Consider the following 14,214-nt stretch of genomic DNA (forward strand, 5'->3'; position numbering starts at 1 on the left):
ATCCCATTCCATCCCATCCCATGGATCCCGTTCCATCCCATCTCATCCTGTGGATCTCATCCCATCCTATCCCATGGATCCCATCCCATCCTATGGATCCCATGGATCCCATCCCATAGATCCCGTTCCATCCCATGGATCCCGTTCCATCCCATCCCATCCTATCCCATGGATCCCATCCCATGGATCCCATCCCACCCTATGGATCCCATGGATCCCATCCCATAGATCCCGTTCCATCCCATGGACCCCATGGATCCCATCCAACAAACACAACCAGGGAACATTCCAGGGCGGCAGCAGGGATCCCAAAGCCCCCCGTGCCCCACCCCACGGGCTCGGTGGCACAGCGGGACACCGCCACACCCCTGCCCCACCTCCCCGCCCCACAGGTGCCCACCTTGGGCGAGCTGATGGATCTGCGCATCACGAAGGCGGCGGGGTCGGCGTAAATCTCATCCCCACGGGGCGGCAGCCGCTCGAAGCGGGCGCTGGGCGAGCGCACGGGCGAGTAGACCCTGGCACGGCCGTAGGAGCCCTGGCTGGGCGAGCGTGGCACCGAGCGCGAGCGCGGCTGCAGCGACATCCTCCGCAGCGAGCCCGAGGCCGCGTCCACCTCGTCCAGGTAGCCGGGCGGCCTGGCAGGCGCCGGCAGCCACAGAGGGACGTCCTGGCGGCCGAAGGCGGCGTGGAAGGGACCCCCGTTGCGGAAGGAGTGGCATTTGTCCTCCAGCGCCCAGGGCGGGCTGACGCGCTCGAAGGCGGGCATGGAGCAGATGCTGTCGGGGCGCACGCCCGGCGGGTAGTACTGGTACTCCTCGGGGTACTGCGGCGAGTAGGGCGGGTAATAATCGGGCACCCGGCGCGACACCGGGTAAAACCTGGTGGGGCTGGAGAGGGGGAGAGAGGGGTGAGAGCCGGGCTGGAGGTGGGCAGTGCTCGGGGTGGGCAAGGACAGCCCGAGAGGAGGTGGCTCGGATAGCGGGAATGCTGGATGGGTGGCGTTTGTCGCGCCAGGGGTTCCGTGCTCGTGGAATTCCTCCTGCCAGGGGCTCTGGGAGCTTCCCCCATGGAATTGCTCCTGCCAGGGGCTCTGTGGGATCCTTCTCCCATGGAATTCCTCCTGCCAGGGCTCTGTGGGATCCTTCTCCCATGGAATTCCTCCTGCCAGGGGCTCTGTGGGATCCTTCTCCCATGGAATTCCTCCTGCCAGGGGCTCTGGGAGCTTCCCCTCATGGAATTCCTCCTGCCAGGGACTCTGGGAGCTTCTCCCATGGAATTCCTCCTGCCAGGGGCTCTGGGAGCTTCCCCCATGGAATTCCTCCTGCCAGGGGCTCTGTGGGATCCTTCCCCCATGGAATTCCTCCTGCCAGGGGCTCTGTGGGATCCTTCCCCCATGGAATTCCTCCTGCCAGCGGCTCTGTGGGATTCTTCTCCCATGGAATTCCTCCTGCCAGAGGCTCTGGGAGCTTCCCCCATGGAATTCCTCCTGCCAGGGGCTCTGGGAGCTTCCCCCATGGAATTCCTCCTGCCAGGGGCTCTGTGGGATCCTTCCCCCATGGAATTCTTCCTCTCTGAGATCTCATGGTGGCCTCCTCTCCTCATATCCCTCCTGCAGGGACACTGAGGTGGCTTCTTGTCCCGGTATCCCACCTCCCAGGGACTCCAGGGGAGCTTCCCCTCATGGAGTTCCTCCCTGGGATTTCGTGGTGGCCTCCCCTCCTGGCATCTCTCATCCCAGGGACTCCACAGGAGCTTCTCCTCATGGAATTCCTCCTCTCTGGGATCTCGTGGTGGTCTCCTCTCCTCGTATCCCTCCTGCAGGGACACTGAGGTGGCTTTATGTCCTTGTATCCCTCCTCCAAAGGACCCTGTGGTGGCTTCCCCATCCCAGCCTCCCTCTCTACAACCCACCCTCTTTGGCTTTTTGGGACGTGCCACACCCAGCTCCAAGTTAGCACGGGGAGAGAAAGAAAAAAAGGGAGAAAAATCAGATTTTCAGACCCCTAGGAGGCCACAAAGCAGACAGGTAGAGGCAGAACATTCCCAGAGGAACCAACCCCGGAGCATCCTGGCGCACCCTCACCTGCGCAGCTCCTCGGGGGCGGCGGTGGCGCGGCGGGAGTTCACCCACTGCTGCAGCTGCGTCATGGAGCTCTTGCGCTGGGCCACCTTCTCGGGGTGGGACCTGGGGGCGACGCCGCGGCGCTGGGCCCCGCTCTCACCGTCACCCACCGGGGGGAAAGCGGTGCTGCCGGGCCGGCTGGGCGAGGGGTACGGCCACCCGTTGGGCTGCGCCGGCCGCTCGGTGCTCACCGGCACCCGTGGGCCCTCGGGGTAGGGACTGCCTGGCTCCGAGGGCGGCTCCTGCCCACCGAGGCCGTTGGCTTTGACCAAAAGTTCCTTCTTGCTGTCCACCCGCTCTGACGGCTTCCGCTCCATCTTCTCCGAGCCGCGGCCGTCGCCCTCGCCGCGGGTCTTGGCGTCGGGCTCGGCCTTGGGGTGCTCGCGGTGGGCGGCGTTGCAGTGGTGGTGGTGGTGGTGGTGGTGGTGTTTGCTGGGGGGGATGTTCTCCGAGTCCGGTTTCTCGTGCCTAGGGGTGCCGACACACCACAGAGGGGTCACCAAGGCCTGGCAGTGTCCCTGGGGTGGCTGGCAATGCCACCGTGCCTCCCTGAGCGTTGCGGGGTCACTGATCCCTCAGCTCCCTTCTCCGGAGTGTCACTCACACCCCAAAATGTCCCTGGGCTTGCAGGAAGGACAGCACCGCGTCCCCAGGAGGGCCGGGTTGGGTTGAGGGATGGCCAGGAATGTCCTGACCCTCCCTGAACCTTGTGAGGTCACTGCTCCCTCATCTGGAGTGTCCCTCACACCCCAAAATGTCCCCAGGCATGGAGCAAGGCCAGCACCGTGTCCCCAGGAGGGCCGGGCAGTGTGGTGGGCACTGACCTCTGGCTCGGGGGGTGGCTGGCAATGCCCTGTCCCTCTCTGAACCTTGTGGGGTCACTGATCCCCCAAATCCCTTCTCTGGAGTGTCACTCACACCCCAAAATGTCCCTGGACATGGAGCAAGGACACCACCACGTCCCCAGAAGGGCCGGGCAGTGCAGTGGGCACTGACCTCTGGGTCAAGAGGTGGCCAGCGAGCGATGCCCTGTCCCTCTCTGAACCTTGTGGGGTCACTGCTCCCCCAGTTCCCTTCTCCAGAGTGTCCCTCACACCCCAAAATGTCCCCAGGCATGGAGCAAGGACACCACCACGTCCCCAGAAGGGCCGGGCAGTGCGGTGGCACTGACCTCTGGCTCGGGGGGATCTGCACGCGGGCGGCCTCGCCCATGGCCTGGATCCAGGCCTCCTGCTCCTCCGTGTTCTCGGCGCTGAAGAAGTAGGTGCGGATGCCGGCGTGCTCGGCCTGGGGAGACAGGGGCTGCCCGTTACCCGCCGGCAGCTCCTGCACCCAGCACACCGTCACCTGTGGGGCACAGAACGGGGAGGGAGACACAGACAGGGCGTGAGAGCTCTGCTGCCAGGCTGGCACCAGATCCCGCTGCCAGCCCGGCACCAGATCCCGCTGCCGGCCCGGCACCAGATCCTGCTGCCAGCCCAGCACCGGGTCCCTCTGCCAGCCCAGCACCGGATCCCTCTGCCAGCCTGGCACCAGATCCCACTGCCAGCCTGGCACCAGATCCCACTGCCGGCCTGTCACCAGATCCCACTGCCAGCCTGGCACCAGATCCCACTGCCGGCCTGTCACCAGATCCCACTGCCAGCCTGGCACCAGATCCCACTGCCAGCCTGGCACCGGATCCCTCTGCCAGCCTGGCACCAGATCCCTCTGCCAGCCTGGCAGCAGATCCCATTGCCGGCCTGGCAGCAGATCACTCTGCCAGCCTGGCACCAGATCCCGCTGCCAGCCTGGCACCAGATCCCACTGCCAGCCTGGCACCAGATCCCGCTGCCAGCCTGGCACCAGATCCCACTGCCAGCCTGGCACCAGATCCCGCTGCCAGCCTGGCACCAGATCCCACTGCCAGCCTGGCACCAGATCCCACTGCCAGCCTGGCACCAGATCCCACTGCCAGCCTGGCACCCATCCCGCTGCTCCAGGGGGTGCCAGGAGGGCTCCTTCCCCTCCGTGGAAAGCTCAACAGGCCCCTCATGGGCAGGGTTTTATCCCCCTTGGAGTCACTGCCAGGGATTTTTTAGGGATTTTTTGGGAGGAGTCACTGCCAGGGATTTTTTAGGGATTTTTGGGAGCCCTCCTGCCCGAGAGGAGCAGCACCCCAATATTGGGGTGGCACAGGGCCCCAGCAAGAGCGGCAGCAGCGGAGGAGCAGCGTCCATGCAGGGTGAGGGGGAAGGTGGTTTCTTGGCCCAGGAAATATTTTGGGAGGAAAAGGCTCAGTTTTGATCTGGTTGGTGCCCGTTCTCTGCCCAGAATGTTCTGGAAGGAGCCTTTATTTGAGGGCATTTCTGAAACCTCCACCTTCCCCCTGTGGAAAGGGGTGGGGGAAAGCAAGGAGGAAGAAAAGGGAGGAAGCGGAGTTCTCCTCCTGAAAGAATTTCAAGGGTTCAGTCTCTTAAAAAAAAAAAAAAAAAATATTAACTAAGACAGAAAAATGAGGTCTGATCAAACCCCTCCCTTGAGTCTCCATCCTCCCCAGAGCATGCAGCCACCGCGCCCAGCTGGGGTCACCTCCCACGCACTTCTGGGAGCTCTGCAGGCAGAGGAAGAGGGGAAATCGAAGGGATCCAACCCCGGGATTAGCGGGAGCGGGGAGCAGAGCGAGCCCGGGGGTCCCTCAGCCTCTGCATGCACCAGAAACACGAGAAGGTGGAACTCTACCTAGGTGGTGGTGGCTGGGTGCTGGCGTGGTGGTGGCACCAAGAAAAAGCCCTCCTGTCCTGGCATCCTCGCCCGCCGAGGGAGGAGGAGGAGGAGGAAACACAGACACGGGGTCAGTGGGAGTGGGGTGGGAACTTCTCTGCCCTTCCCTGGACAAAATTGTCCTCCCAAACCCAGGAGCTGCAGAGCTCGGGGTGTGGGCAGCAGCTTGGAGAGGTTTTCCCTCATCGGTGTCAGGCAGCAGGGATTTCACAGAATCATGGAATTATTGAGGCTGGAAAATCCCTGTGGGATCATCGAGTCCAGGCTGTGCCCGACCCCCACCCTGATCACCCAGTGCCACCTCCAGGTGCCACCTCCAGGGATGGGCACTCCAAACCCCCCTGGCAGCCCCTTCCAGCCCTTCCCATGAGGAAATTCCTGCTGGTGTCCAACCTGAGCCTCCCCAGCACAGCCTGAGGCCGTTCCCTCTCCTCCTGTCCCTGTTCCCTGGGATAAAATCCCAAATCCCCCCCGGCTGTCCTCTCCTGTCAGGAGTTGTGCAGAGCCAGAAATTCCCCCTGAGCCTCCTTTGCTCCAGGCTGAGCCCCTGCCCAGCTCCCTCAGGGCTCCCCAAACCCTTCCCAGCTCCCTCAGAACTCTCCAAACCCTTCCCAGCTCCCTCAGGACTCTCCAAACCCTTCCCAGCTCCCTCAGGACTCTCCAAACCCTTCCCAGCTCCCTCAGGACTCCCCAAACCCTTCCCAGCTCCCTCAGGACTCTCCAAACCCTTCCCAGCTCCCTCAGGGCTCCCCAAACCCTGTCCCAGCTCCCTCAGGGCTCTCCAAACCCTTCCCTGGACACCCCCAGGTCACAGAAGGTGACGCCAGTGTGGGCACAGGGCACACCCCATGCCATCCCTCCTCCCTAAACCCCACTCAGCTGAGCCTAAATTCAGGTTTAAGTGGGGGCAGCTGCACAAATCCCTCCCTTAGACTGGGAAAAACTCGGGAGTGCCATGTGGGGACCCCAGCCCCGGCTCTGGACACGGGGAGGGGACACTGGGACCGACAAGGGGGTGTCAGAGTGCCCCGTGACCGCGAGCAGCTGGGCTGAGGAAGGTGCCTGGTGGCTGGGGAAGCTCAGACCCTGCCAGGGATGGATGTGGGGCAGCAGCAGCCCCGTCACCTCTCCCTGCTCCGCTCTCCAGCCCCACAGCAGCTGCTGCTGGGCTCCCCTCTTGCCGGTGACAAACGGGGCTGGCACCGGGGACAGCTCCGGGCCCGGCTCCGGGAGCAGCCGCTGGGGACAGCAGCCATGGAGAGGGGAAAACAAGGCAGGGAGAGGGGTGGGAGCACCCAGCAGAGCCCTGCAGAGGGGGTGGGGACCTCGGGGACACCGCTGTGTCCCCGTTTGCCCAGCAGAGCCGACCTGAAGCCATTGGGGTCACCGCAGCGCGCTCCATGCCCCGCCACCAAGAAAGCCACCAGAGCAGCGGGGACCCTGCCAGCATCACCAGTGCCACCGCAGTGCCACGCCAGTGCCACGGCAGTGCCACGGCAGTGCCACGCTGTCCCCTGCGAGCCCCGGCGAGGCACTGACCTTGAACGTGTGCTTCCTGCTGATGTTGTCCGAGGGCTGCACGGCGGCCACGCGGAAGCTGAGCAGGGGGATGCTGCCCAGGATGTTCTCCTCCTTCTCATCTGGGGGAGGTGGGGGGTGAATCCTGGGGTTAAACCCACTGAGAGACCCCCAGCACAGCCCCCCCACGCCATCCCCCGGCTCCATCCCACCTGTGGGACCGGCTCCGTCCCACCTGTGGGACCGGCTCCCTGCCTGTTGCCGCTCCCGCAGCCGTGCCAGGCTCGCAAACAACCTCCTCAATTATTGATGCCAGCCCGGGAGCTGCCAGGGAGGCGGGGAAAACTCGGCACGAAGCCCCGGGCGCGGCGAGCAGCGGCACAAACAGCGGGAAGAGCCCGGGACTTCGTGCCGGTGGCCCTGGGGGTGGCCGTACCTTTGTAGTAGAAGAGGCACCGATCCACCAGCACGAACCAGCGCTTGTTCCACTGCTTCACCCCCGAGCTGGCCTGCGGGAGAGGGGTGGTGAGAGCGCTGCGGGCGCTGCTGGGGCTCTGCGGGGCCGGGAGGGGTGGCACGGGGTGGGTACCTGCTTGTAGAGCCACCCGCTCTTGGTGACAGCGGCGTTGGGGTTCCTCTTCATGGAGTTGGAGCGCTTCCCGAAGGCGATGCCCTTACGGGATGAGCGCGGAGCCTGCAAGAGCGAGAGGAGATGCTCAGCACCCGCGGCTGGGCTGCCCAAATCCCCGTCCGAGCTGGTGACAGCCGTGCCACGCTGTCACCCGGGGCACTCACCCGGCCTCCGGGGCGCTCCGGGGGCACCTCGGCCACCATGGCGTGGTTGGGCGGCTCGCTGGGGACGGTGGCTGGCCGCTTGCTGCCCGCCTTGCTGGACATGTCCGAGCTGGGGCTGTGACACGGGAGAGGGGAATCAGCGGTTCCGTGCTCCTGGGGTCGCCCCCCAAGTGTCCCCAGCCCCCCCAGCCCGAGGGGATTGGGAGCCGACCTACTTTGGCAAGTCAAGCCTTGAGGTGTCCTCGGGGAGCTGTCCCGTCACTGGGTGCAGGAAGGTGTTCCGCCTTTCATTGTGGCTGTGGGGACAGCCGTGGGGTGGCTGTTAGGGGTCCCCGTGTGCCCCACGGAGTCCCCGTGTCCCCCACGGAGTCCCCGTGGCACCACGTTTGCTGCTGTGTTGGTTCCACGCCAACACCGGGCCTGGCACCGGGGCTTGCATCCCCTGCCCCGAGCACCCCGCTAACCCCAGATTCAGGATCCTTCGCAGCACCACAGAATCATTTCGGCTGGAAAGCTCCCCAAGATCACTGAGCCCAGCAGCGCCGAGGCGTGTCCCCAAGTGCCACATCCGCTGCGAGCGGAGCCCGAGCCCCCCCGATTGCCACCTTCTGTCAGGGAGAGCCACAAGGTGCCCCCGAGCCTCCTTTTCTCCAGGCTGAGCCCCTTCCCCAGCTCCGTCCCCTTCCCCAGCTCTGTCCCCTTCCCCAGCTCTGTCCCCTTCCCTGGGCACTCAGAGATTTCATTCAAGTGCCAAAATCAGGGCTGTGGTGGCCGAGCCGCCCGTCCCGCTGCTGTCACATCCCAGCTGTCACCGCCGGCCACACGCACAAGTCGCTGCAGCAGCAGCAGCAGCCATGGCCCATCCAGGGCTGTGCCTGCAGCGATGTCCCCAATGTCACCTCCTCCCCTGGCTGCTCTCGGAGCCATTTCCAAAGCACCTCGAGGCTTTGAGTGGGGTCACCTGGGCATGGGGGCTGAGTCCCAAACACCAGTCCAGGACCCCTCAGACCCCAAAACCCACCCCAGGAGCCCTCAGACCCCAAACACCGGCCCAGGATTCCCAGCACAAGCTGTTCTGCCTCCCTGGCACTGGGTGCACCCTGGAAGTGGCAGCAGCAGTGGCACAGGGCTGTCCCTGTGGGCTCAGCTGGCACCTCGTGCCAGGTCCCTGCCCCGTCCCACGGAGATGGCACTGCCAGGCCTCCCAGACCCCCTCCCACGCCACTTCCTGGGGTGCCCAGAGGGAAAAGACGAAGTCCAGGAGGTCCAGGGCTCCATCCCAGGAATTTTGCAGCAGATCCCATCCCCTCCTTCCCAAACCCGCCGGGCACCAGGACACGGAGCCAGCCCCAGCATGCCACCAACTCCTCCTGCCAGTCAGCAAAACGGGGGAAGTTTGAGCACAAAAACGCCGCTGCCAAAATCATCTCATCCCATCCCATCCCAGCTCTGGAGCCATTAACCACTGACACCCCAAAAAGTGCTGCTGCCGCTGAGCTGCTGCCCCTTGCAGCCCCCACCCCCTGTCAGGGTCCTGCTCCCTCCAGCAGCACTCGGGGGGTGCTGAAAAACCCGGGGGATGTGCGTGCACCCCACAACTGGTGGGGTTCGCTCTCCGGACCGTCCCCCAGCGCCCGGCTGGTCTGAGCGGAGTCCCCCCCAGTGCCGGGGCGGTTCTGCCCCAGGGCTGGAGCTGCTCCCGGAGCGTTTTCCCACCCCCGGTGATGCCTTCAGAGGGGTTCAAATCCCGGGAATTGGGGCAGGTCCCATCCCCGCAGTGACGCTGCCGCGCGGGGAGGGTGCAATGCTGAGAGAGCAGCACCCCGAAAGCGCCAAGCGTGGGAAGTGGGCGCTGCCAGCACCCACCAACCTCTCGGGACCCCACGCTGGGGGTGCCCCCATCCCTTCCCACCACCCCCAACCCCACGCTGGGTGTCCCCCCCCAATCCCTGCAGGTCCCTGCGAGGACACCCCCATTTCGCAACCCCCCTCGGCTCCTCCTGGCACCCACCGCGCTGCCCGCCCCCACCCCAACCCGCAGCCCCCGGGAGGAGCCGCAAAGCTCCGGGAAGCCGCTCCCGGGGCTGACCCCGCTCCAGCGGCTCGCCCGTGCCCATCGCCTCCCAGCACTGCAATGCAGCAGCGCTGCCCGGATCCACTGCCCGGGCCGGGGGTCCCACCCCGCCGGCTCCCCGCGGATCCCCCCAAAACCCCTGCGGGCTCCTACCTCACCCTCCGGTCCGCCCGAAACTTCAGCATGGTCCCGGGGGCCCGCCCGGCTCAGCGCCCGCTCCGGGCTCCCGGCATGGCCCCGGTGCCACCCCGGTGCCACCGCGACAGCCCCGCGTGGGCTTGGGGACACGGGCGGGGGGCTCGGGCCGTGCCCGCGCTGTGCCACCCGTGCCAATCCCCCGCGCCCCGCGGCATCGGCGGTGCCGCTGGAGCTCGGGGGGCTCCGGGGGGCTCCGGGGGGATCCGGTGGCTCCGGTGCCGGCGGGGTTGGGCGGTCCCGGTGTGCGGCAGCCGGCGGGGGAAGGCGACAGCGGGGACAAACAGCTCCGGCTCGCCTCGTCCCCGCAGAGGAGAGGCGAAGGGCAGCGCGGCACGGCCGCCTCCCCCAGCCCAGGTGCGGAGCTGGTGGCAGGGGAAGGGCGACACGGGCAGATCGGGGGGCTCGGAGGGCTCGGAGGGGCTATGGGGGGCTCGGAGGGGCTCAGGGGGGGCTCCTGGACCCCCCCAGCCCGGCAGGGCAGCGGGAAGGGCGGGTGTCACAGCGAGGGAAGCAGCCGCGCTGAGCTGAGCTTTGTCGCTGCCCTGGATTCAGGGACTGCGTCCCTTCCCCCTGCTTGTGTCCCCAAAGCGTCCCCGGGTGTCCCCAAAGCATCCCCGGGTGTGTCCCCCCCCTCCCCGCGGCTGTTCCTTCCCCGGGGGACACCGGGAGGAACCGCGGGGACCAGGATGGGCACAAGCACCGAACGGTGGGGGACAGACCCACAGAGTATCAGCACCCCCAAAAATACCCCGGGGAGCCCTTGGGAACGGGCAAAATCGGGATTTGGGGTGAGCCACGCTGCGCCCGGACTTTGGGAAGAGAAAATCCTCGGGCAGGAGGGAGGGAAGGGATCGGGGCTGCCATGGCCAGGAAAGCTCCAAAGAAGGAAGCGCAGCACGGGGAGGCCGCTGGGCTCCGTCCCTCCCGGAAATCTCGGGAGCCCCGTGGGATGCTGCTCGGCACCGCATCTTCCTCCCAAAAATCCGGATTGTGCCCCTTTGGGGCGAGCTCAGCGCCAGTGACCAGCCCAGGATGGCACCAGTGGTCCCAGCCCATCCCAGAATGTGCCAACGGCGTGGCACCGACAAAACTGATCCCAAACTAAACTAAACTAAACTAAACACAAACTGAACTAAAGCCAAACCAAACCCAGCCCAAATTAAATCCAAACTGAACTAAAGCCAAACTAGACTAAATCCAAACCAAACCAATTCCAGACTCAAACCAAATCCAGACTCAAACCAAATCCAAACTGAACTAAAGCCAAACTAGACTAAATCCAAACTGAACCCACTAAATCCAAGCCAAATCCAGACTCAAAACAAATCCAAACGGAACAAAATCCAGACCAAACCAAATCCAAATCCAGACTGAAACCAAATCCGAATCCAATTGGAACCAAATCCAGACCAAACTTAAACCAAATCCAAACTGAAAAAATCCAGACCTGAACCCAAATCTAAAGCAAACCTAAACTGAACCAACCCCAAATCTAAAGCAAATCTAAACCCAAATCAAACCCAAACCTAAAGCAAATCTAAGCCCGGACCAAACCCAAACCAAATCGAAACCAACCAAATCCAAATTGAACAAATCCAGACCTGAACCCAAACCCAAACCAAACCCAAATTTAAATCAAATCTAAACGTGAACCAAACCCAAACCTAAAGCAAATCTAAACCTGGACCAAACCCAAACCAAACTGAAACCAAACCGAATCCAAACAAAACAAATCCAAACCAAGACGAAGCCGAAGCCAAACCCACCAAATCCACCTTTTTAGGGCACGGGGCACACGGGGTGAGGCACATCCCTGGACAAACGGGCACCACAGCGGCCACGGGCAGCACCGGCCTCATGCCAGGCTCTGAGTGGTGGCAAACGCCCCAGTGCCACCTGTGTCCCTGTCCCCAGCAGTGACTCAGCCGCTGCTCCATCGCCACCAGCCAAGGATTGGGGCAAGGTCCCTCAACGGCTGCGGGCGCTGCCAGCCCGCCCTGGTGACAACGCCAGCGCCCGGCCACTGGAGCACCCCAGGGCTTTGAGACCCCAAAAACAGCCCTGGGCCTCCCAGACCCCAAGAGGCAGGGCCACCCAGGCCCTAAAAACCATCCCAGAGCCACCCAGACCCCAAACAGCATCCCAGGACCACTCAGACCCCATAACCCAATCCCAGAGCCAACCAGACCCCATAACCCAATCCCAGAGCCACCCAGACCCCATAACCCAATCCCAGAGCCACCCAGGCCCTAAAAACCATCCCAGGGCCGCCCAGACCCTAAAAACCATCCCAGGGCCACCCAGACCCCATAACCCAATCCCAGGGCCACCCAGGCCCCAAACACCAACCCAGGGCCACCCAGACCCTAAAAACAATCCCAGAGCCACCCAGGCCCCAGAAAACAGGGCCACCTAGACCCCAAAAACAGCCCAGGGCACCCCAGGCCCCAAACACCATCCCAGGGCCACCCAGACCCCACTGCCAGTCGAGGGCCACCCAGACCCCCGAAACCAGGGTCACCTAGATCCCATAACGCAATCCCAGGGCCACCCAGGCCCTAAAAACCATCCCTGGGCCACCCAGGCCCCAAAAAACATCCCAGGGCCACCCAGCCCCCAGTGCCACCCCAGGCCCCCCGTCCCTGCAGGACACGCTGGCCACCAGCCCCCCACGCACCCCCGCGGTTCCCGTGGGAGAGGCGGGGGCGGGGGCCGGGCTGGCTGCCCTGGGCAGCGGTGCCAGCCGTGCCAGCCGTGCCAAGCCGTGCCAAGCCGGGCAAAGTCCTCGGGAAGGGGCGGCCGGCAGCCCCCGCGGGCCGTGTGTGCGACATCCGCGGCGGCACTCGGGGACACCCGGGGGTGGGGGGACAGCGGGAGGAGCTGGCGGGGGATGAGGGGCCGGAGCGGGGACAGGACGGGGATTTCCAGAGAACAAAGCGGCTGTGGCGGCGGGGAGGGCGAGTCCCCCTCTGCAGCGCCAGCTGGGGTCGGGGAGAAGCGCAAAAAGCATAAAAAAACCAAAAAAAAAGGCAAAAAAAGCAGCGGGAGTTTGTGTTTTTTATCTCCCTGGAAACCACCCCGGCTCCATCCCAGGCACGGCCCGCGGGGCTGGCGGCCAAAAAGCGCCGCCGCTGCTGCTGCTGCTGCTGCCGGGGGTTGGGAGAGGTGGCACCGTCCTGACCCCATCGTGGGGGGACATCTGGGGAGGGTGGCAGCCGCGGAGAGGGGCAGAGAGGTGACAGTGCGTGCGCCGGTAGCTCTGGTGTCACTCCGTTGTCCCCCTGGTGGGGACAGAGCTCCAGTTCCTTGTGTGTGGGGTCACCGGGATCCTGGAGCCAGTATTCCCACATGGTGCCACCATTCCCACATGGAGCCACCATTCCCACATGGAGCCACCATTCCCACATGGAGCCAGTTCCACCCAGTGCCACCACTGCCACATGGAGCCACCATTCCCAGCAGGAAGGAGCCACCATTCCCAGCAGGAAGGAGCCACCATTCCCAGCAGGAAGGAGCCACCATTCCCAGCAGGAAGGAGCCACCATTCCCAGCAGGAGCCACCATTCCCACATGGAGCCACCACTCCCACATGGAGCCACCAGTCCCACCTGAAGCCACCAGTCCCAACCAGTGCCACCAGTCCCACATGGAGCCACCATTCCCAGCAGGAGCCACCATTCCCACATGGAGCCAGCATTCCCACCTGAAGCCAGTTCCACCCAGTGCCACCATTCCCCACCTGAAGCCACCATTCCCAGCAGGAAGGAGCCACCATTCCCAAATGGAGCCACCATTCCCAGTAGGAGCCACCATCCCCACCTGAAGCCACCAGTCCCACCCAGTGCCACCATTCCCACATGGAGCCGCCATTCCCAGCAGAAGACACCATTCCCAGCAGAAGACACCATCCCCACATGGAGCCTCCATTCCCACATGGAGCCACCATTCCCACATGGAGTCACCATTCCCAGCAGGAAGGAGCCACCATTCCCACATGGAGCCAGTTCCACCCAGTGCCACCATCCCCACCTGAAGCCACCAGTCCCACCCAGTGCCACCATTTCCACATGGAGCCACCATTCCCAGCAGGAGCCACCATTCCCACCTGAAGCCACCATTCCCCCCCAGTACCACCATTCCCACTCGGAACCACCATTCCCCCCACAACCTCGGAGCCGCCCCCCGGGCTGGCCCGGGAGGGTTGGAACTCTCCCTAAACTCTTCAGGAAGCCGCTTCCATGGCCGGCAATTCCTGTCCCGGGCAATCCCCGGCACCGATGGAGCGCGGCCCCAACCCCTCCGCTCCCCTCACCGGCCAGGCCGGGTCAGGGGATTATGGCCGGCAAAATCCCGCCGGGACAAACCCCCACACCTGCCCGAGCCGGGATCACACCCCGGTGCTGAGGGGGCCGTGCCTGGCGTGTGCTCCTGCCACCTCTGCCTGTCACCACCCTCGGGGCACCGCCTGTTCGGTGCCACTGGCCGCAGACAATGGCCCACGAGTGCCACGGCCGGGCTCCGTGTGACACGCCTGGGGTCCGTGTGACACGTTTGGGGTCTGTGTGATACCTCCAGGCTCCGTGTGACACGTCTGGGGTCTGTGTGATACCTCCAGGCTCCGTGTGACACGTCTGGGATCCGTGTGACACGCTTGGGGTCCGTGTGACACGTCTGGGGTCCGTGTGACACACCTGGGGTCCGTGTGACACGCCTGGGGTCCATGTGTCACGTCCAGGCTCCG

General features: G+C 64.4%; 1 protein-coding gene across 16 annotated transcripts in view; it reads right to left on the minus strand.

The window, feature by feature from the left end:
* Positions 1-14,214, minus strand: part of PLEKHA6 (pleckstrin homology domain containing A6) — a 56,349-nt gene that overhangs the window by 15,869 nt on the left and 26,266 nt on the right. For 12 of the 16 annotated variants that reach the window (XM_072918820.1, XM_072918819.1, XM_072918830.1 and 9 more), the window contains 8 exons: positions 7,417-7,497; positions 7,202-7,316; positions 6,996-7,100; positions 6,843-6,915; positions 6,428-6,528; positions 3,297-3,472; positions 2,087-2,593; positions 401-890 (listed from right to left, as the gene is read on the minus strand). In XM_072918820.1, coding sequence (XP_072774921.1) covers positions 401-890; positions 2,087-2,593; positions 3,297-3,472; positions 6,428-6,528; positions 6,843-6,915; positions 6,996-7,100; positions 7,202-7,316; positions 7,417-7,497 — 1,648 coding nt within the window. Of the gene's footprint in view, positions 1-400; positions 891-2,086; positions 2,594-3,296; positions 3,473-4,846; positions 5,623-6,427; positions 6,529-6,842; positions 6,916-6,995; positions 7,101-7,201; positions 7,317-7,416; positions 7,498-14,214 lie in introns of those variants that run through there. The other 4 variants (XM_072918835.1, XM_072918823.1, XM_072918834.1 and 1 more) reach the window with 3 other exon arrangements.

The sequence above is a fragment of the Taeniopygia guttata genome, chromosome 26 (genome assembly GCF_048771995.1).
Source record: "Taeniopygia guttata chromosome 26, bTaeGut7.mat, whole genome shotgun sequence".
NCBI lineage: Eukaryota > Metazoa > Chordata > Aves > Passeriformes > Estrildidae > Taeniopygia > Taeniopygia guttata.